Source organism: Pleurodeles waltl, chromosome 6, assembly GCF_031143425.1.
Source record: "Pleurodeles waltl isolate 20211129_DDA chromosome 6, aPleWal1.hap1.20221129, whole genome shotgun sequence".
NCBI lineage: Eukaryota > Metazoa > Chordata > Amphibia > Caudata > Salamandridae > Pleurodeles > Pleurodeles waltl.
In genome coordinates, this window is record NC_090445.1 from 549,807,871 (window position 1) to 549,831,850 (window position 23,980).

At 44.7% G+C, this 23,980-nt stretch overlaps 1 protein-coding gene across 1 annotated transcript in view; it reads right to left on the reverse strand.

The window, feature by feature from the left end:
- SYT6 (synaptotagmin 6) overlaps positions 1–23,980 on the reverse strand; it is a 1,006,250-nt gene that overhangs the window by 55,735 nt on the left and 926,535 nt on the right. The window contains exon 5 of the mRNA XM_069238730.1: positions 16,699–16,870. Coding sequence (XP_069094831.1) covers positions 16,699–16,870 — 172 coding nt within the window. The remainder of the gene's footprint in view (positions 1–16,698; positions 16,871–23,980) is intronic.

A 23,980-nucleotide genomic window follows, 5' to 3' on the forward strand; every position in this document is an offset into this window, starting at 1 on the left:
AAGAAGCACGTGAGAAAGTCGTGTCTGGAACCCCGTTGGAAAGGCCCTTTCCAAGTGATCCTGATGACAACTACCGCTGTGAAGTGTGCAGGGGTTCCCAACTGGATTCACGCCAGTCACACAAAGAAGGTGTTGTGTCCCACAGATGAGGAAGTTGAAGCGCTGAAACTGCCAGTGCCTGATAAAACAGTGCCGAGTGCTGAGACAGAACAAAACCGAACTGAAAGCGGACAGGCAGAAGCAGGAGAGAGAGAGATATTATTGGAGAACGAAGAGTCCGACTCACTTGGGGAAGACCAAGGAGAAAGTTCAGACAGCGACGAAGAAGCTACAGGTGACAAAGAGCCTGAAGCACCTGAGGGTAGCAAAAAGCCTGAAGCAGCTGAAGGTGACAAAGAACCTGAAGCAGCTGAAAGTGATACAGAGCCTGACGAAAGTAACGGTGACGAAGGGCTCGAAAAAGGTGAAAAAGCAGGAGAGCCTGATCAGAAGAGGGCTTTCCCAGAAACAGACGATACAGAAAAAGAAAAAGAGAACGTGATCGATTCCCCTGAAGGAGGGGACAAGGCAGAGCAGAACGAAAAAGTTCAAACCTCTACAGAAAAGGTCGCAGGTCCATCAAATGGACATGGTGCAAAGAGGAGACTAAGTATATCACCAGTAAAACAAAGGTCCGGAGAAGGTTTGAACGACGGAGAAAGGCCAAAAGTAAAAGAGAAAAGAAAAGAAGTGTCTGTCGTGGTACCAACCTCGAGTGAAGAAAAGGACCCGACAAAAGAGGAAAGTACCAGCGAGGCAGAATCGAAAAGAGAAGCAAAATTGAAAAGGAAAAGGATACCGAACAGAAGGTATTCCGGTCCAGAATGGGCATATGCAGTCAATGACGATTGGACTGACGAGTTTGTATCTCTAAGCATCGAGAACGAAGAAGAGGAAGAGATACCAATAGAAAAGAAAAGTTTTATGGACAGTGTTGATTGAAGGGGTGATAAATGATATTGCTTGCTACAATCTAACGTGAAATAAACAACCAGCTGAGACATTGCTAAACCGGATGAGACACTTGCAGAACTGATAAAGACTGAGTTATTGCCGAATTGAGACAAATGCTGCTAACCGATAAGTGACTGGCCTCTTGAAGAAGACGGTGTGAACATTGCGCTCGCTCAGCTTTGTAACTGAATTGCTAAATAAGTTTCATTTATAAGTGCTTCTAGCTCTCTGATTCTATACAGATCATGACGCAAAACAATAGAAAGAAATATTGTAAATATGTGTGTATAGGCTTGGTAATTACATGTGTACTAATAGTAATGGCAATTGTGCTTGGAATGCATGGAAAGGGTGAGAATGAGAATATTGAGGCTTCTACTTTTGCTCCTGTTACTGTCACTGAACTAACCGCATTGAAAAGGCTAGCACTGGATGAGAGACTCTTGCATGATAGGAAAGAGCTTTCGTATAATGTTTTCTATCGCTTACTAACAGAATATGTTGAGACAATGGATGCGAAAGATTGTTATGTGTGTACCCAGATACCGACATCAGTGAAGGAAGGGGTGACATATCACCACATGCCTCTTACATACGGGATTACATGTAGTATAGTAATGTCTAGATTTTATGGTCAAACTAACATACAGTATTTTTACTCAAATTATGATGTTACCTTTGCTTATGTTCCTATAATAGCGCAGCTAAGCCAGACTGCAAAAGATTGGGATGCAAAAATTATGAGGGAATTTTTCGAGCCAATGCAACCTTTTGAAACGGCTCACGCTCATAGGGAAAATCTTACCTGCTCGCTCTCTGCAGTAGAAATAAGCTTTTTAGATCGCACAGATGATAGAAGGGCTCAAATGAAGGCGAAATTAGAAAAGGAGTTACATAAGAGGACTTCAGTAGATAATTATGATTTTGCTGCAATAAAGACACAAGGGAAAATTGCTTTAGATGCTTGGCATGTAGGGAAGTTTTGTATATATCGAGGTGAATCTTATTATGACAATATTTTTGTAGGAGCGAGTGAGTGTAAACACACGTTTATCTTTAAGGCCAAATGGACATTCATGATGGACGGACTTGACCCTGTCATTCCAGGTGTATATTACATTTGTGGGTATAATGCCTATTATCGTCTTCCAAAGGGATGGTGGGGGAGATGTTATTTGGGTATAGTGTTCCCAAAGGTTTATCAACTGGATGACCTATCGATGATTCAAAAGACATCTGGATCCCATCGTATCCAGAAAAGAGAGACCGCAGCTGCTGTGGTAGGTGATATATTTGGAGCCATGATTCCTTCATTGGGAGTTGTGCTGAATTCCATCAAAATAAGAAAGTTGTCTACTATAGTGGATAACATGTTGACAAAGTTTTCAGGTGCTATAATCCTGATAGATGCTGAACTTGCAGCGGAAAGAGCTATGACTCTTCAAAATAGGCTTGCTTTAGACATTCTTTTAGCAAAGGATGGAGGCGTTTGCAAAATGCTTGGTGCACGTCACTGTTGTACCTATATACCTGACAATAGTGTGAAAATTAAAACTATGCTTGCTAATCTAACAAAAGAAAGTGCAGATTTGAAGGAATTGAAAGAACCAGGAGTGTGGGAGAAGGTTGGAAAAGGACTTGCTTCAGTGGGACATTGGATTGGGGGAATTTGGAATGGAATATTGCTAAAAATAATAGAGGGAATTTTAATAGTGATAGTTTGTGTATTTGGAATTTGGGGAATAAAAAGGGGAATAATAATGATTATGGCAAGAATTAAAAGAAGAAAGGAGGAGAAAATTATGAAAAGAATGGCAGAAGAATACAAAGCGCAAACTAGGGGAACTAAAAGGAAAAGAGAACTGACAGAATTTTAATGGAATAAAATTTGTGGGCTTAATTTGTGTGATGACAAGTAGTCATCAGAGGAGGGATTGATGAAGCAGAAAATGAAGGTTTTGATTTATTAACGCATAAACGTAGTGTGAAATAATCATGTGTGACATTAACCGAACTAATAAAGATTGTACGGGGACAAAATGTGCCCTTAGAGTAGTTTGCCAACATTTATAAGCGTGCTTTATATAACGTGGTGTATTAGAATTGCACTAATCCGACATAATCATAAACGTGTGCTACGATTTGCTTGTTTGAAATGCGTTAGCTTAGCATTACTTTAGCGGAGGCTTTGGCCTAGTGGCCTGGTCTCACGGTTTAGATGCTCGTATTTTTCCAATGTGCTATTAAACGTGTATTTCTGCTTGAAGCTGTACTTTTCCACAGAAACTGTTCACATGCTTATCTTAAAGTTTCGTGCCAGCATGGCATATTTTCTCTTTACTTCAAGGTCGACTTGCAGGTGCGGACAATGGAGGCTCTGAAAGTGAGCTAATTGGTAGACAATGTTGCAACTTGCGTACCCATCTCCAAGGATAATGTATGCTTAAGTAAAAGCTTGAGAACTGTCGTTTTTGATTGGACAATTTGAAGCTAACCTATGAACCCTCCAATGGAGACACTACTGGATTCGAACTGTTGTCTATAAAAACCAGGTGCACAAGAAGAAAGTAGCCATTTCCAGCTCGATACCCGCCATTTTGCAGACTTCGTAGCTATTATGGCCCACTTCGCTGCGACGCCATTTTGAGAGACTTTGATGCTTTCTCTAATCGAGAGAAAGAGACTTTAATGATTCTTGCCCTAGAGACTTTAACTTTGAAATGTCCTTTGCATGAAGTAGTAGTCTTACCTTGCCGCCGTGAGGCAATTGCCCGTCCACCCCTGCCCCTTTGCCCCGTCCCATGCTGATCGAGAAACGGTACCTGTGAGACGAAGACTTCCTTGTACGCTGATCGTAATTGGTAAATATGAGAGGAAATTGTAAAATTGCATTGTGTTTCTTTTAGGTAACCAACTGCTGATTTTGATAAGAGCCCTAGCTAGGAGTTTTCTAAATTTATGTTGCTAAATTGTTTTTGCATGAAGTCCCACATGCCGATGCTAATTTGAGGTTAGATGAGGATTCCATATGTTGCACGATGCAATTTGAGATCTTGTTATGCTGACTAAATGTATTCAATTAGTTCATTACAGATTATCGTATTAGTGCTTTGCATTGCCATTATCGAATGCCTTGTGATTCAAATGCTACATAGATTACACTTGTTTCGACGTTATGGACAGCTATTAATGTTCATTTATGTTTATCATTTGGTGTTGAGACACATATATATTGTGCTAGCTTTGTTAATATAGGGAAATAAATTCACTAACTTTGCAATAAACTGGTGTGGTTATTCCTGACTGAAAGGTCAGGGTTCGCCGAAATGTATTCTGGATTAATTGTTAAGTGTTATGTTGATCAAGATATTGCTTATGTTCGTTATTGATTATTGATTTCAGGAAATTGATCGATTAAGAGTACAGAGAGTTCCCACTTAGTCAAAAGATTCATCGGCCTAAAGAGCGTCCGAAAACAGGTAAATTATTACTACGGACCGCTCTATCAGGTTCAGGGACAGAGAAGGACTGCCTGCTCAAAACACCCTCGCCTGCAAGAATTTCTAATTTCCCAACTTTAAAAAAGTATCCGCTTTCTGTGTATTTTGCCTTTTCTTGTTCATATTATCTCTCAGTGGTCACACAAACCTTCTCAGGCGGCTCTCGGGCCAGCAATGAGTTGCATCCACCGGATTTCCTAGTTGTGAAGTTATTAACTTACAAATCCACATTCACAGTTTGTGACTAAGATTCCAGTGTTAAGTAACATCTTTGCTGTTACGCTCAACTCCAGGTAAAACTATAGTTTTGATCAAACAAGCCCCTTCACATAGAAAATACTACAAATGTCAAAACTTTTACATTGTTCGATTGATCTTTCAAGTACTTTAATAAAAACAATTTAGTTCACTACTACAAGATGAGGCTTAGGCTCTCATTACAACCCTGGCAATCAAAGACCGCCCGGGCTGTTTTGGAGTTTGCACCGCCAACAGGTTGGCGGTACAAACGCGGGCATTACGACCGCGGCGGGACCGGCGGTTTCCCGCCACTTTTGTCCCGACGGTTGTGATCCGCGCTGCCTAGGGGATTACGGGTCCCCCTCCCGCCAGCCTTTTCATGGCGGAAAGGGGAGTCGCCTGCCATGGCCCCATGGAGCTTTTCACTGTCTGCATTGCACCCGTCGCACCGCCGCAACACCGCCGGCTCCATTTGGAGCCGGCTCCCGTGTTGCGGCCGAGATCCCCGCAGGGCCGGCGGGCGGAAACACGGTTTCCACCCGCCGGCCCAGCAGGGATCTCCAAATAGACACCGCAGGAGTGCGGCCGTGTGGCGGTTTCAACTTGGCGGGCGGCGCTTGCCGCCCGCCAATGTTGAAATGAGGGCCTTAGTGTCATTAATTTTTTTAAACTTCTCTTTATTGTATATTTATGCATCTTGTCACATAGTGCATTTCGATCAGCATACGATGGGTGTATTTTGCATACATGTCAAGGATACCGAGAGCTTCAACCTTGATATGCAAGGTGGTGTGTGGCATGACAGTCGAGTGTCCTGTGTATTGAGAGTCTCGTGGAGCATCTCAGATCAGTTAAAACTGCTCCTGTCTTTCCGGTTATAAAGCAATGAGCACTAGGGTCCTACTGCACGGCTGAAGCAAACTGAAAATCTTCCTCATCTTTCAGGAGGATCCGGACTTTACAAGTTTTTATGAGACTGACAACAATTACTATAAAGTAAAAACAAACTAAAACAAAAAGATCAACAAAACATGGCAGCAGTCGGTCAGTGTATAGTATCTAGCATTGTCTCTTGTAGAAATAGGGTGTGTAGGGCCGGGGAAGCCAATCCTCTGGTTATAGCAGCAACTGCCTACCCTTCATGGGGAGAGCTCAGTATTCAATGGCATGGGGCTCTCGGAAGCTGAGGTTTACCCTACCTCTTCGGGCCCATCTCCCCCACTTTGGGTTCCTTCAGTATTTGTGTCCTGTGTGTTACCAGATTGTGTGGTCAGTCGTGGCTCCTGTGCCTCCTGGTCCTTTAATATGTCACTCTGCTTTTCTAGATCCCGTTCCGTGCACTCATCCGTATAAACCAGCTTTAGCTTCCTCTCTTCGGCTACCCACATTCGCACAAGTCAGCCCTTAATTTGTCCAGGTAGGAGAATGAGCCTGGGTCCAATGTATCGCGATGCAACGCTTAGATAGTACCAGCCCCAGCAGGGCAAAACTATGATTCAATCAACAAATCAAGATAGAAGGCTAAGGCAATACATACCGCACCCTACCACATGCAGGGTCATAAGGAAATATTGTGGAAAACCTATGATTCATTGTGTTCCCTTTTTTGGGTGCAGGGTGTATATCTAAGGTTTGACCAAGGGCTTGAGTTGTATCCCTGTGGTTTCTTTCAGATCATCAAGTTCGGTGGCCAGTAACCCTGTAGTCTGGGACCGCTCCAGGTCATGTGGATGAACGACGCCAGCTCAAACCCGCAACGGGGGCACCCAGATGAGCGCACTGTGTACATTTGTTTAGAGCCACTGCGAAGTAAGATAAGTATGCTGCAATTAGTGCAACTGTGTAAGCATAATCTGGGCACTGCTGGCCACCTCTTGCATGTGTGCAAATGCCCGCTGCCACTCTGCATCTGTGAGGGGGCTGGCAGATCCATAGATCACCTGTCCAAAATCACACAGGGCTTTCAGATATTATGCCTCTAGTGGTGAAGGGTCCAGAAGGAGCCACAGCATATGGAACTCAATTGGCTCCATGGGGAAGGAAGGCCACAGCAGCCTCACCGTATGAGACATCTTGGCTTATTGCAAGAATGGGATGGGGGTAGTCAGTATCAACCCCAGGCCACGTCTCATGTAGGGAATACCCCAATTTGATAGCAGTTTACTCTGGTCTCAGTCCCCATCATACCATCAGGTCAAGTCACCACCACCTGTATCTGCTAAAACAAGGCAGCCATTTCAGAGGCAGTAGCCTTGCATTTGGGACCCTGTGAAGTACAAACAAAACTGCCCACACCTCAGTCACCTGTTGGACTGTGTATGGGGCCTCCCCAGGGACTCCCCAATCCCTCATTAGGCATCCCAGGAGATCCATCACTCTCTTTCAACCTGCCTGATCAGTCCCTCCGCACACCACTGTGCAGTGTATTACAGGATTCCTGCAGAGTATAACAGTATAACCTCTAGGATCCCAAGCTCTGGGTCCAGCTTCAGCACCTCCAGTTTTACCCTACTCTGTATACCTGCCCATATTAAGGAAATTAAGAGGCTGCTGAGTTTAGTGAACGTGGCTTGTGGAATAAGGCATATCCAGTTCCATAGAACGTAAAGTTAATGGGGAAGCAGCACTATTTTGCTCAGTGCTTCCCGTCCCACAATAGAGATCAGGAGATGGTTCCAGAATCAGATGGATTCCTGCAAGTGGACGACTGCTGCTCCCATACTGAGATCATAATTGGCTGCATTCGAGTGGGTCACCTGCATTCCTAGATACAGAAAATGTCTGCACTTCCAATCAATCACTTTTTGAGGTAATGCTGCGGCATCTAATCTGGTCAAGCTTGCCAATGGAAAGAGAATCGCCTTTTGCTGATTAATGTGCAAGCCAGAGACTTTCTCAAAAGTCACCATGATTTATAATGATGCTGGCCTAGAGTGCTCCGGGTTACTAATCTAGAGCAGCACATCATCTGCATAAAGGGAGACAACATGGGTGCGGCACCACCACCTCCACACCCCATCTGGCCATATCTTGCATCAGTCTCAGCCAATGCAAAGAGGAGCAGTAACAGCAGGCAGGCCTGCCGAGCCCTCCACGCAATGGGTATACTGTCAGAGACCACAGTGCCGGTATGGACCTGTGCCATTTGGTGGGTATACAGGAGATGGAACTAGGCAAGGAATTCAGGTCTCAGACCCATTTTGTCAAGAATGACCAACAAGTACTCCCACTCTATAGTATCAAAAGCTTTTTCAATGTCAAGCGTGGCAACCATTGCTAATATCTTGGTGCCTGCTGTTGAGTGGAGTACGTGACAGAGTCTTCATAAATTTGTGTGTGTCCCTCTGCCTGGCATGAAGCCACATTGGTCCTCATGAACAAGATGGGTCAGGATGCACCCCAGCTGTGCAGCAAGGTCCTTGGCCAATATTTTGATGTCTACACACTGCATGGAGAGGGGTCTGTAGGAGCCAGAATCCTCTGGGTCTTTGCCCTGTTTCAGGAGCATTACAATCTGGGCCTCTTCCATTGATCACAGCAAGGAGCACAGTCACCTGGACTCCTGGTATGTCTCCAGCAGGCGAGGTAGCAGGAGGTCTGTGCACAACTGATAATACTCCACTGCCAGATCATCTGGGCCACGGGCCTTAGATCCTGCCATGGCCCCAATCACCTCTGAGTTACTCCACCTGGAGGTCCTCATGGAGACCTTTTTCCTGCACCTCCATGAAGCGCTGGAGGTCAAGGTCTGTCAGATAGTCCCGAAGTACCAGTAGGGGCATGTGTGGTCCCCCCCCCCATCATAACCATCTGCTAAGTGGTCTCTCAGCAACACGTTAGTACCATCTTGCGCCATTACTCTTGATCCGTCGGGTTGTTGCAAGGAAAGGATAAGAGGGGGTGCTCCTGACGCAATAGTCATGCCAGCAACCTTCCAGATTTATCCCCCTCTTCGTGTAGCAACTGCTGATATTCGTGTCGATTTAGGCAGTCCGGTCTAACACCTTAGCAATTAGGCACTGCGTCTGCAGCATAGCTGCACTGTTCTCCCCTGTCAGGACACTGGCATTGAAGGGCTGCTAGGAACCCATCTGCTTCGAGGAGTTCTTTTTCTAGTCATCTTCTGGTGCCACCAATTCTGCAGAGGCAATCCCTATGAGTCATCACTTTTGGTGTGTCCCACTCCAACCCTCTCCCACCCGTGGATAGTCAGTTTGTGTCAAAGTACCCCACTGTCATGTCTCAAAGCTCGTCTCCGAACAGTGCCTTCTTCAGTGCCTCAAGGTGCAGAGGCAACAGGGGGACCAGAGGATGACTAACCCCTACTCCAGTAGCACTGGGGCATGATCTAATAGGAACTGTCTCCTGATCTGGACGCACGGCACACCTGGCACCATGTCGTCTGATATGAGGAACCTATCAAGGCGGTCAAAGGTCTCGTAGGCTGTAGTTTAGCAGATGATGATAATGATAAACTTTATTCAGTTTTGATTTTTTTTAAATCATGCAAGTATACACATACTAAAAAGAAGAAACATCAGATATATATACATGATGCATAATACACTTCAAAGTCTGGTTGAGCAGAGTCATCATAATACTCCTTAGAATCATATTACTATAAACATTCTAAAACAAAGTGCCAAGTACATAAATAAGCTGTTCTAAATACACCCAGCTAGAATACAGCCTATATCCAGGAAAAATGAAGAAACCTTAAAAACTTATACTAAAAACCCTACCCAGAAACCTAGACACAGAGTAGGTGTAGATAAAAGCTATAAACACAAGAGCGCAGGTCTAACCTGTCTAAGATTAGAGGACAACAAAAGGGGTCTTAAGTACTTAAAATGAAGGAAGCGAACCTAGGGCAAATAAGCCTAGTGTGCAGTGCATCACACACTGAAATGTTATCACAAATGCAAGGTGGGAATTCAGATAATTTATGCAAAACCCCATTCGAAAACAAAAGTTGATAGAATGTGCTCATTCTGAAATGAGTTAAAAGTTGACAGTGGTGATTTGATAGGTCCCAAAGAAGATAAGGTTTCATTCCACTCACAGATTTAGTCATAATATAGGTGCCCATAGACTGCTTGGCTAAGGCAGCAGACTCCTGTTCGGCTGCCATCCTATGGGTGAATGCCTACCTGATCCAAGCAATATCTTTTTTTCCAATGCCCTCTGGTTCGAAAAATAAACCTTGTCTTCCTAAATCCTTAAAAGTGGATTTGATTTAGCGGAGCCAAGGTATTAGGTGTCCATGATCTAGGGACAAACAGTCCCTGAGTAATAATGTATTGAGGTCTAGCTCCTGAGCACCAAAGTAAAAGCGGCTGCAGTCGAATCAAATCTATAATAAAATGCATGCCCAGTTCTTAGTGTACAATTCCAGCTGCAGTGCTCTGATCCAGGGACAACAAACTTCTCAGAAATGTATTTTCTGTTACCTGAATGCTATCAAGAGTTGCATAGCCCCAAATCCCACTATCAAATGTGAACATGGGAAAATATTTTGCCTTATAAACCTCTAACGTTTGTTTTAGAGGTCTTCGCCCGAGGCGCCTCATAAAATCATTTAAGCCTGAAATGGTCCTCTTTAAACTCCCTACATCTTTCTTTATAAGTGGTTACCAACTAAGGCTGGAGTTTAACAAAATCCCTAGATAGGAAAAGTTATCCACCCTACTTTAAAGCTGACCCTGGGTTGTAAAACTGGCAGTTTTAGTGTTTTAGGGCCTATCACCATAAGACGAGATTTGTTGTAATTGGTTGTTAGGTCCAATACATCCATAAAGTCAATAAATAGATTTAAAAGGCTTCTGGCTGTGTGGGCAATTAAAAATGCACCCTTTGCATATAAAAGCACAGGAATGGGTCTATCATCCACTTTGGGAACATCTGGACCACCTTTAGACAACACCCCTTCCAAACGATTAATAAACATAATGAATAAAAAAGAGTTGAGAATGCAACCTTGCTGCACTACTCTTTTTAAATTAAAGGGTTGGGTACATTCCCCATCAGACCCAAATCCAACCATGCCAGTCAGGCCGGTTATGAAGGTCCTTTAAAAAGGAGACCAGAGTTGCATCAACCCCTGTGGATCCCAGCTCAGTCCAGAGCTTATCTCTGTTAACTTTATCAAAGGCTGAGCTGAGATCCATGAAAGCAAAGTGGACAGATCCCCTCCTGGCCTTAGTCTATTTAGAGATCAGGAAGTACAAGTATAAGTTCTGCTCTATCGTTCCCCTACCAGGCCTGAACCCATATTGCAAATTGGATAAAGCATCATTTTCACCGGCACAACTAGACAGTCTCTCCAAAATAACTCTCCCAATAATTTTTACTTCTGCATCTATGAGCGAGACTGCCTATAACAGGTGGGATCACTTCTGGCTCCTTCTTCATACACAGGAACTATTACTGACTGATGTCAAGAATGAACCGCGACTAGCCGCATTAACATGTAAGGCTCACAATTCCACCAAGAACTTCAATAAGTCACCTGGGGCTCCGTTGGTCCCCAGAACCTTACCCTGGGGTAAGGAGAGAACAGCCAATTTAAATTTTTCCCAGCTGAATATGAGCTTGTCATCACCAATAGTGGGCTGGGTAGAAGGCACAGGACACATACAATCATAAAGGGCTGTAAAATGGTCCATCCAAGCCTGCTCAGAAACAGTAACCGCTCAATCAGAGAGCTGATCCACTTTAAAAAAAAAAAAAAAGGGTGGTGTAAAATCCTCCAAAGTGAGGTGCTATCCTTCAAGATACTCAAAATCACCAGTTCCTCCCAAAGACCATTCCTTAGTGGAAGCTTCCTACTCACAAGTGCAGCTCTGTACGTTGCCTACACCTACTAACCTCCTCCCCATCCCGTGGAGATTATTTAAAAGCCATCAAAAGCTGCTTCCTAGTCTTTGTACAACTCTTGTCAAACCATTTACAGAGCAAAGGCTGTTCAGCTCTTCCCGACTTGGTGAGGGCAAGTTTGTTGTAACTACAAATAGGGCCAAACACCTTAAGCAGGTGTATTCTCACTCCTGAGGCTGTGTGGTTCTCCACACACCTATACATCTATACTGTGCAGATGATTCATTACTTTGCTAAGGGCAGCAGTTATGTGTGGCTTGTTTTGGGACGTAGGGGGGTTCTCGTGTTCACCATCTAGAACACAATTCAAATCCCTTGCACACAGCAGGGGTACTTATATGTAGGGAATTAACTCTTTCTCCAGCTCAAGGAAAAAGTCTCCATCATCCACCTTCAGGGCATGAACATTCAACAGGCACATCTCAGCACCATCTAAAGGTCAGGGCACCTGTAGGTACTGGTCATTTAAATCTGCCTGAAAACCCTGAATGGACCTGCATGGCAAACCAGAAAATAACCCCTCAGGCATTTGTGAAATATGTGGTAGAGTACAGTTGGCCCCTCCATTTTTTATGTAATTTGAAACCCTCATCTTCTGATAGGTGCATCTCCTGAAGCAGAGCCTCCTGCATTCCAAGTCCGTGAAGGTAGGCATGCATCTTGTATCATTTTACATAGGAGTTCAGCCTGCGGACATTCCATGTCAGGAACTTATACGTAGCAGCCATCTTGTGTTGTGTATCACCCCCTCTGCCCTGCACTCCACTTCCAAGCGGTGTCACTGTCATCATTGCTGCAACTTGCTTAATGTAGCTACAGAGATAACCCCCCCCCCCACCTGCTGGGTAGACACAAAACACCAACTTGTGTATCCCCAAACATCGCCCAATCCCCGTCCCATCCCACAATAAACAAAAACACCAATATCAATGCTCTAACTAAAGCAAAATCAAAATACAGATATACCTATAACACTCTCTACTAGTCAATACAAGTTCTCCCACACTCACACACAGCCATGTCCCATTAATTCCCATTCTCACAACGTCAAATATGTCTAGCACTGAGTGAGGGCCACACATCAACCCCACTGTGTGAAGGTACTAAGCCATTGTCCCCCACTCTAGTCCTTGTTCCACTCACACACCACAGCTGCGTATGCATTGCAGAAGGTCGCTATCAGCACACCAATTTTACCTCTGCCCATGGCAATATTTCATACATGCTACTCCATCACTCACCTCAGTCACTCCCAACATTTAGCTAGATGGGGGGGGATATGTGGCTAATCAGCAATTTGCATCTGACTCTTGCTCCTGACTCTTGCACTTTGCCTCTCTCTTGGGGAAGCCCCGTTCAGTTTGGAATTGTGAACAGTCAGTATTTTTCTCAATGCCCATGCCCCACTCAGCTGTAGATCTCCCCTGCTGAGACCCCTTCATGGTCAGGAAGTGCCTCAGGATCTGTCAGAGAGCCGTATCTCATCCGCAAGATCTTTGCTGTAGTCATCTTAGCTGAAGGCCTTCACCTCTTCCACCAGTGCTCTTGCTTCCTCTCTCTCAGATCTCTGTTGACTGGGATCTATGATGTGTCTCCTGGACACTTTTTGTCTTTGCCCCAGGTCTTCCAGTGCCAATGTACCATCCTTCTGGATCACTACGCATTGAGATGTGCAGGGCACTTGACTCTTTCTCTGTGTCTTCCCCCGCAATAGTCTGGGGGTGCGGGTCTCCGAGCAGGGGGGCCAGGACATCTGTGGCGTAGGGACCCAGCCATCCCCACATATCTCGAGCCAGTCCCAAGCTGCCTCTGGAGTAGTGAAGAAGTAGGTGCGGTCTGCTTAAAGGACCTTCAGCTTGGTTAGGTACAGCAGCATGTACTGGAGTCCCATGGCTCAGAGTTTTTTTCTTCACACCTCCAAAAGATACCTGAAGCTCCTGCACTAGACGAGTGTAATCTGGAAAAGTCTGGATCACATGGTTTTAAAACCTAATTATAATGATAATGTCCCAGTCTCTGTAGTTCTGAATTTTTGCAATGAGAGTATGTGTCTGACTTCCCAGTGGTGATTCTGGGGTGAGTGCACAATGTGCTCTTTCAGCTGCAAATACAGAGGACAATGATGCGGTCAGGCACGTATCCTTAAACCAACATCCAAGAAACGGTTCCGGAGACTGACCTTCGACATCTTCTGGGAAGTCAACAAAGTGAAGGTTACATCTCTGAGACTGACCATCCGCGTCTTCTGCTCTGCATTCCAGAGTTTCCATTTTGGCTGTTAGGGCAGTCTTGAAGGATGTTACCTCATCCTGTAGCGTGCTGACATGTTGCTCCGTGGTTGTGGATCTCTCTACCACCATCTGGAGATTCGCCCTCAACACTCAGAAATCATGGGAGATGGCATTCAATCTTGGCCTACGCAGCAGCGGATGCATCAAACGTGGCCTGAATCTGCCATCCGGAGGGCTCACATGGAGTGTCCAGGTTCACAGATGTCTCCCCATGGGGGAGGGGGTCTCTCCTCCCAAGTGTTCCAGAGGCTGTATATTGGTCTATCTTATTCTGCTGCACTGCCCATTGAGGTCTATCTTTTCCCATGGTGTGGGGTGTCAGGTGTTGGATACATGGGCTGACTCAGCAATGTCAAAAACCAAATAAATTAATCTCACTTGCCTCCCTGCCAAGGAGCAGCTGTCAAAGGCATGCAGTAGCCCCGGTGTCTGCAGTCTAATGCCTCAAAATTAATAAAGGGCAGTTGCATGCCAATGGGGCCTCAGTTGCATCACTGGGGACGTTGTCTTGACTATTTGGCCTTCATCACCCCTAGCAAAGTCCCACAGACAGCGGTGTATCCTGGAATGTAGTGATCCACTTAAAGAGGCCTCAGGGGTCACAGTTATGGGTGCAATTGTGTAGAGCAGCTCACAGGGCCAAGAGCATGCACTGCAGGACAATAAGCCACCTAGTCTGGCACCCCCTGGTTTCACGTATCCCACCTGTTTCCACAATATCGCTGCACGCTGTCCTGGGTCCCGCCACCCCTACCTGGGGAACAAGACCCTGTCGGTCTGTGATCTGAATTCCAATTGCAGGGTTCTCGGGTGCGGTCCTTCTATCCTGGGCTCGGCAAGTCTCTGAGCCCTCCGTTGGCAGCAACTGTCAGTTGGGCAGCTGGGTGTAGGGTCACCTCAGATCCGGGGGGTAGCACTGTACAGTCTCCACAGTTTCTCTCTGTGTGGGCAGCTGCACAATGTGAGATTGGGTTCCCTTCCCTCACTGCAACGGACAACAGGTATTGACTTTATGTCTCTTCAGCGATGATGGGGGAGCCAGTAGTCTGGGGGGTATCCAGAGGCACCAACCACACTCTGTCTCTCCAGTCTGCTACTAAGCTCAAGCACTTTTCCCTCCAGAGTAGGGCTGTAGATGGGGGCTTCTCCAAATCTAAGTGGCTTTGGGGAGCAGGCACGCTCCTGCGTCAAGGGATAGGGCCACAGTTGTTCTGATGTGTGGAGCCCCCAAGGATCTCTCTCCCCTCGCCAGAAGCACCCGGACAATCATCAGGTTCCAGGTGTCAGGTGCCCTGATCCCTTGAAGGCTGCGTCAGGCCCACTGCCATCTCACAAGCCCCGGGCGCAGTCCTCGGTCAGCTCTTGGCCTTGCTGCGCCTCCTCACCAGTGCCGGGCAAAGCAGCTCAATCTGCGCTTCTCCAGCCCAGCACTTGGGCCAAAGTGGCTCAGCTTCCAGTTCTTGGGCCCTGTATGCTGGAGGCCCAACAGCACACCAGTGCATCAGTGAGGCGGCTCCTCAACCGCGGGGCAACCCCTTCATGCAGCCTGCCATCTTGGCTGAACTGGCACCCTGCATTCCCATGATGCAGCTCAGCGCGCAGTCATGATCTCTGCCGCTGCCCAAGACTGCTGCTATTTGAAGCTACAGCTTCCCAAAAGGGAGTCCAATCGATCACCCCGATTTAGCAGGACATATTGGGGGTTGCCAGTCAGGAAGTTAGAGTTGTATATGCAGGATGGTTAAGGATTATTGGGGGGCCATGACAAAGCTCACAACCGTTGTGACCGCCATCTTGGTGACACCCCTCATGTTTAGTGTAAATTAAGATTTGATTCAGTGTGTTGAGAGTTAAGCGTGTAGGGAATAGGACACAAATGTTTTATTACCAATTGTATGTCACGCGTTGCTTATACGTCTCTAGGACCATTTAGCTGCTTTCAAAATAACAATATAGTTTTTTCTAATTCAATAAACAAAACAATTGACTTCACAGTGACCATTTTTTTCTTTATTGGCAACAGACACCAAGACTAGATATCTGCACATATAATTAAACACCATAGCAAATTCACACTCTGTTAATCTGCTACATATGGTTAAAATGGCTGCCTTTTTTTGATTCATCTAATTCGGAATACTGTTTGTCACAGACATCGTTAGCAAAGTGAAGTTTTTTCAACAACTTCTCAATACTAAACAAAAAGTCCAGATTGCTAATGAACGGTATTGATGTATCTATCTAGATAAAGCAAATACCTCAGTGCCCGTCAGATTTAAAAAAAGGAACAATGATTCTAAGACCTTAGTTAGAAAGAAGGCAAACTGCGGTCAGTAGAATTACCTTCGCATAGAGGCTTATTCCAGGAGCGAGCAATCACTATGTCATGGTAGACATTTTAACATCAGGAGCCCAGGCATTTCTTCTTCTTTGCATGGGTCAGATATGTAGAACATCATAATGTCTCTAGTGTAAAAAACATTACCAATTCCACCACTAATGTGCAAACACTGGCCTATTGAGTACGCCCAGAAAACATTAAATGAAACAACCATAGAGGAGAGACCGTTTCTTAATAGAAAAATGCATCTTAGATAGACAGTCTTATTATTTGTTGCATGGTTGGACCTCTGGTTGAGATTATGCAAGGGCTGTGACTAATAATCTACTTAAGTAAAAAACACTTTTTCATCTAAAATATATAGGATGATTTATTATTGTTGATGATACTGTCTTAGTTGTTTAACCACGATGAATGCTGCTTCTAAGAAGCACACACATGAGCAATTTACACCTACCTATCGTAGTCCATCACAGAGATGAGAAGGCTGACCTGGTCCATGTTCTCTGGTGGAATGTCAAAGATGATTGCTTCATTGTATGTAGGGTTTAGTGTATTCTTCTTTATTGTGGTTTTCTTCTTTTTTAACCTGCGCCCATCACAAAGTAGGGATACTTTCACATAAGGATCTGCAGAGAAGACATGTAACAGGTGTGATATATTGAGAGCTCAATATACAGGTTTAACATAATGCAACATTAATATGTGGCTTTCACATCTTCATCTTTTCAAGATAATGAATTAACACAAAAAGTCAAGAAAACAATGTGCAGCTGATAGCCATAATAGCATGCAAGGTTTTATCTACACTACCCTCCTATCCTATGTTGATTTTTTAAAGTTCAGCACACTGCAAGATCTAATTGAAAATCTTGCCAGGAAAATGAATTTATATTCTTTACAACATTAACATTACTTATATAAGTAATATCAGAGCTGAGAATTTTTATAATTTGTAGCACTTTCTTAAATGATATCTTTAAGGTACCAATGGCCTACACATACATTTTCTATGATGGATTGTATAAAAAAAGTAGTTTGATTCCTTTTTTGACAGGCTACAGAATAACACCACAGAACGTTGAGAAGTAATGAAAAATGGCTTTGATGAAGAGTCTAAGGGCAAAGACTGTCACAGGTAGCATTTGTGCCAAGTGTTTGTGTTGTGACTGTTATTTAGGTCTGAAGACTAGCACCAATGCATATTTTTACCAGTACAGGAATCTATGCAAGATGGGTATTTATTGTAGCTTAAAGTAAATGAGAGGAACACATTTACGCACCTGTAAATCATTTCTGCTGCTGCCCCCCAGCAGCCCGGGGGACTATCACCACCAGCCCGGAGCTCTAATCAAATACATCGCAGGGTGGCCACACAGTCCCCCCACAGCCCCAGGGACCACCACCTCCCAGGATACAATTCGAATACTGTGTGGAGGGGGTTGGTGCCCCCCCGAAGCCACAGGGACCGCCACCTACCCCGGGGCTACTATAAAAGAGTGAAGAGGGTCCGTTTTTGACCCCTGAGCCCCAGGGGCCAACACCTCTGGGGGCAATGCTCGTTGGAGGGGGGCTGCCCCCCTCATGGAGCCAATACTTGCCCTGGGGACTGCCACCCCCCAGGGCTGGCTACTGCTATATCCCAGGGTGCCCATCCTCAGGACATAGCTGCTTGCTGTGACTTGGTGGGAACTCTCCCACCACGTCACAGCGAACACTCCACTTGGATGAAGTGACAGCAGTCAAACAGCTATCGCTTCATGCGATTGGAGGTTTCCTGTGTTTCCCTGCCCGCGGACATGCAGGCAGGGAAACAGAGCAAACATTGCTTTAGCAGCTCTTTCTCTGTGACAGCAATGGTGGCTCCCACAGGAGGTGCTGAGCCGGCTGGGACTGCAGAGGCCCTCAGGCTTCCCCCACGGTCAAAAACAATGTCACTGGGTGCCCTTGGGGCACCCAGGTCACATGGCCTGGTCCCAGGGGGATGGGGTCCCTGGGGCCAAGATCTGCACTAGGGAGGGGGGCACACAGCCACCCTCCCACCCCAAAAATTAAATATTTAGCCTCGGCCCCGGGGGCTGGGGTTCCAGGGGCTGATATTGGTCAAGGGAGGGAGGGGCTCACAGTCCCCTTCCCGTCAAAACATTAATTTTAAAAGGCCGGGCTCTGGGGGATGTGGTCCCCGAGGCCAAAGTCAGACAGGGAAGGGGAGCATGCAGACCAGTGGCTATCTACCGCTGTGTCTGGCCAAAGCCCATGGGCAGCATGTGGTTGGGTGGCTTTAGGGGTTGCTGCAGGGCCTGACTGCAGGGCAGGACCTGCGGCCAACTCCTGCTGCACACAGCCAAAGGGTGCAGGTTGGGTGGATATGTTGGCCACAGGCCGTGCACGGTCGTAGTTGGATTAACATATAGTAATAAAAATTACTTTACGTTAAAGAAAAACAGAAATTCACTGAAAAAACAAAGGATACATGGACATTATAGTTAGGATAGTTAGGAAATAGAAATTAAAAAAAACATAGAAATTCACTTAAAAAACAAAGGTTACAGGGACGTTAGAGTTGTCTCACATTTTAAATGTACCAAACCATAGAAATTCACCTGTTATAGTTTGTGTGTGTGTGTGTGTATATATATATATATATATATATATATATATATATATATATATATATATGAATGAATGAATGAAAAAGTCATCCTTTTAGCATGTTCACCCCTACCTTTTCTGACTGATACTGGTAGTAATTGACCCGGATTATGCCCTGGGCTCTGCTAACCAGGCCCAGGGCCAGTGCTCTGACCAAAAGCTATACGGTAATGTGGAGTAATTACAATTGGCAATGAGAGACTCCTGTAAGTTCCTAGAATATAATAGGGCAAGGGGGAGTCAAACTACCTATGAGTCCCTAGTATATAATAGGACAGGAAGTTTAGAGGCCAAGTAGATTTCCTGCACTGGAGTGTTAACTGCTGTGTTGCCTGTTATCATTTTTTAAAATTGGTGGATTAAACCCAGATCTGTGACTGGGGGTGAATGTTTGATTTGTTCTGCATTCCGTCTATCAGTTGGTTTGTTTGCTTTTGTCGCCCTAAGTGTGCCGGGTATGCCCAGACATGGGTCCCAGGCTCATTATGCCACTGGATTCAAGATAGCCTGGCTCATGAGGGTTGAGACCCTGAAACCGGTCCCAGGATGCTTGCTTATGGACCAGGGAGGACCTGGCCTGGCAGTTGGGGCTGGACTATTGCCATGAGGAACAGGGTCAAGGCTGATTTGCATATGGCAAAGTCCAAACTGGGGTGGCATGGTGAGCAAAATAATTGATGGATTAAACCCAGATCTATGACTGGGGGTAAATGTTTAATTTGTTCCGCATTCAGTCTATCATTTGGTTTGTTTGCTTTTGTTGCCCTAAGTGCACTGGGTATCACCAGACATGGGTCCCAGGCTCACTATGCCACTGGATTCAAGCTAACCTGGCTGATGAGGGCTGATACCCTTAAACCGATCCTGGGATGCTTATTTATAGTCCAGGGAGGACCTGGCCTGGCAGTTTGAGCTGGACTGTTCCCATGGGGAACAGGGTCAAGACTGATTTGCATATGGCCGGGTCCACACTGGGGTGATGTGGTGAACAAAAGAATAGATGGATTAAACCCAGATCTGTGACTTGTGGTGAATGTTTGATTAGTTCCGCATTCTGTCCATCATTTGGCTCATTTGTCATTTTTAAAGGCAGCCCAAAAGATGTTTTATGTGCCCTGGTGAGGGAAAAACGGCCCATTTCATTTTTCCCTATTACTTAGATACTTAGCTCCTTAGGCTATCAATGGGATATTTCATATAAGCATAAATGTTGCTAGGAAAGAGTCAAATGTGTCGTGAAAGGACACAGAAGATTGGCAATTATAAATCCAACATCTTGCCACTGTTGAATTTATCATAACTAATTCAGAAAATAAGTTATAGGACTTTCTTTTCTGTAAGCCGAAATCCAGCCTGCTAGTGGCCTCTCCTAATTGGCCAGCTGAGAGCTCCCACCAAGCAAAAGCAAACAAAATCCTCTTTCTGACAGCTCCCACTGGCAGAAATCAGAGTTTATTTGTCTCCATGCACGCAAATATGAGTGCGGGGTAACAGATAGAAACATTGCTCCTGTAAGCATGGAACAATTTAAAGCAGATACCACTTTGTGGGAGCAATGCTGGCTCCTGCAGGATGTGGGGAGTTGACTAGGACCACGGAGGCCTTCAGGCTTCCCCTGCGGCCCTGTCATTCTCTCTCTCTCTTTCATCCATAAAGGGATGGAAGAGAGAGAGAGATTGTCATTACAATGGTTTCTCCATACAATGACATCAAAGAGTCAGACTAGCAATATGTTTGGTATGAATGTTATAGTAACTTTTGGATGCAGAGCAGAACAGAGTCACTTCTGGCCTAGCGGTCAACGTCTTGTGCTGTCACTCAGTAGGCGGCAGGTTCAAATCCTAGGATCCTTTGGTAGTGTGTCTGTTTATTTTCTACTGTTTTCACTATTAAACATTCCTAGCGATGGAACATTGAAGTCTTTTTATCCTCAAAATCTGTGAATTGCATGTCATAGCTAAGACTTGACACTGCACAGTATGGAGTCACCTCTGGCCTAGTGATTAAGGTCTCAGACATGCACATTAAAGGCTAAGGGTTCTAATCTAGTTGAGTGAGTCATTTCCTGCTTTTGTTTCTTTGCAACTATAAATATTTACGTTACATACTGAAAGGTGATCTCACTCTTTTTAATTAACAAAAACATTATTCTTTTGAATTTGTGTGGAAAATATCTTATTCTAAGTATATGATTAATTAAAGCATAAATCTCTCTCAATCTTTCACTTTCTCTCTCTCAGGGTTGAATGGCTTGGGGGCGTTGGACACAGTGACAGGCTATGCCCTGCGGCCACGGCTGTGTGTAGAGCACGGTTGGGTGGTTAAAGGGGTCTGGCCCATATGTTTAAAAAAATATACTAATTCACTGAAAAAACTAAAGGTCACAGGGACGTTAACATTAGGAAATAGAATTAAAAAAACAGAAATTCACTTAAAAAAAACAAAGGCTGTAGGGAGGTTATAGTTAGTCTTTAAAATTTCTACTTCCTCTAGTCTTGGCATTTTACCTGCCTGTGCAGGATTATTACATTGTGTGCTCATCCCTAATTTTCTTTATTAAGGAGAGTTTGAAAGGTGAACTTTTAGATGATAGTATTAACCAGTGGAATATAGGAATAAAGAGTAAAAGAATGAGTGGAAGAGCAGCGATTTTGAACGTCCTCTCTGTGAAAATATAAAGTATTACTCCAAATGTATTTATGGTGCATTCCCTCTCGTAACATTTATATCGTCTGTGCTATACATATACAAGGCAAAGCACGAGAAAAAGAAGGAGATGGACAAAGATACACAGAGAGAAATAGAAAAACTTACACGAACAAGCACAGCTGGTCTATTACGGCACTCGATCTGCTATTTATTTTTTATTTATTAATCGTGGATGTTCAAGCACATGCCATGACTCGTGCTGACAACTTAGCGTCCTAGATCCTCACCAAAATGAGGAGAGATTTAGGGCTGGGGTAAAACAAAAATGAACTGTCGATTACATAAACTGTTAAAGAACTTTTCCAAGATAGATCAGCATGGACTTTAAGAGAATCTCAACGGACAATGTTTTCACAAGTGAAGTCTACAAGTCGTGATGTGAATGTATGTGCATTAGCTGGCATTTTTTGATACAATATTACTTTTGCTGTAAATAAACCCTCGTTACTATTTAGTGTAAAAGATTAAATTAGCAAACCTTTTTCTTAGTGTATGTCTCAGACTTCCACAGATAGTATTTTCATTTTCCACTTTCTAAACATCTCTAAAGGTGTAGCTTGTACTGATTTTATCTTCATTTAATCTCAGGTTCAAAAGGATCCTTTCTAAATGTCCCCTTCGGCCGGAATGCCTTACAAAAGGGCCTGCTCAGGAAAAAAAAAAACAATGCTAAGGAGATGAAACAGATTTCTCGTTTGCTGCTGTCTCTTTATCTGGGGAATTAGGGACTTGAGCTTGTCAGTGTGGAAAGTGAAATGGGCCTGACAGCTGTAAATGGTGGTAAATTAACGAGGCCGGGATCTCAGCAGGGGTCCCAGTGGGGGTTTATCCAGCTTAAATTCTCTCTCCAGCAAAGCTACTCGGCAGTTGGAAGTGACATTCTCAGAACAGACTGACCAACGATGTTGAATAAAGAACATTCTCTGATCTCTGCATGAGTGGTGCCTGGAAAGTGGAGAGCAGGCATGTTAAGAAATATAAATCAATGCAAGGGTTGCACAAATGATGGTGTCCACTAGCGGCATCTATGTACTGTACGTTAGGTGGCACATGCTAACAGAACACGATCTAAGTGTTATTTGCACATACACAGCACCAGGTAAACAATGCAGTGGCATGACTGTTTTTCACAGTGTACAGGGCCACGTTACGCCCCTTCAAACTTGTTCACAAGAAACTGTTTTTAAATTCATTTTTGAGAGCTGATGTCTTGAAGAAAATAAAACATAGAAAGCACTTCGGGTCAGTCTCCTTCAGCCATTGCTTGTTGATAGTGTCAATCCAATTTTAGATCAGCCAACTGTAGTAAGAGCATGCAGCTATTTTACTGTTCCATGAGCTCACTCATGTGCACGGATGGTGAAGAGTCTCAGCTGTAATGAAGTTGCTTCGTTTCCTCTCATTGATTTATTTTTTCATGATTGCTCTGGCAAACACTGGATGAACGTTGCTGAAGAGCAGGGCCAAATCGTGCTCCCTTCAGACCCACACTCTTTAGTACACAGTTGGGGGCACCGCTGGTCATCTGCCAGTATAGAACCAGTATGGGCTGCTGCACACGTTCTCTTAGCTTTGGTTCTCTCACTGTCCATCATCATCTTTGTGAGTAGTGTGCACACATTTTATATGGAAAATTAGTGTTGTTTGAAGAAGAAAGTAGGGACCTGTGAATGTCTGCCTCCCCTGAGGTCTGTTGAGCTCCATCCACTGCTGATCACTTCTACTCTGACTGGGTCAGAGGAAGGCCATAAAAAACAAAGTGATAGATGAAATGGTTGAATTAAACTCAGCCGCTGGTGGTCGCTTGGGTTGCATACCACACCATTGTTTTTCACTTACCATGACACTGTAGTTTTAACAGTTTGAACCCAGCCATATGCAAATCAGTCTTGAAACTGCTCCATTGTTGACAGTCCAGCCCGAACTGTCAGGCGAGGTCAGCCTCAAACTAGAGTACAAGCAACCCATGATTGGTTTTGCCCTAGTTATGGCTCATCAGCCAGGTTTGGCTTGGTTCCAGTGGTATAGTGTGCATGGAACCCATGTCTGGGCATAGCTGTCACACTTAGGGCATCAAAAGCAGAGTGATGGATGGAATGCTTGAATTAATCTCAGCCACCGGTGATCACTCAGACAGCATACTAATCCATCAAGTTTCACTTACCATGTCATCTCAGTTTGGACCCAGCCATATGCAAATCAGTCTTGACCCTACTCCAGTCCAGCTCAAATATGGCCAGTCCTCCCTGAGGAAGAAGCATACCTACTGGCAATTTGTGTAACAAACATGTTCTCCCCTGTAAGTGAGCAGTCCATTCACAGCCAAAGACATGGAGCAACCAGAGTGCTTTTAACATAATTAACTGACACCCCATTAC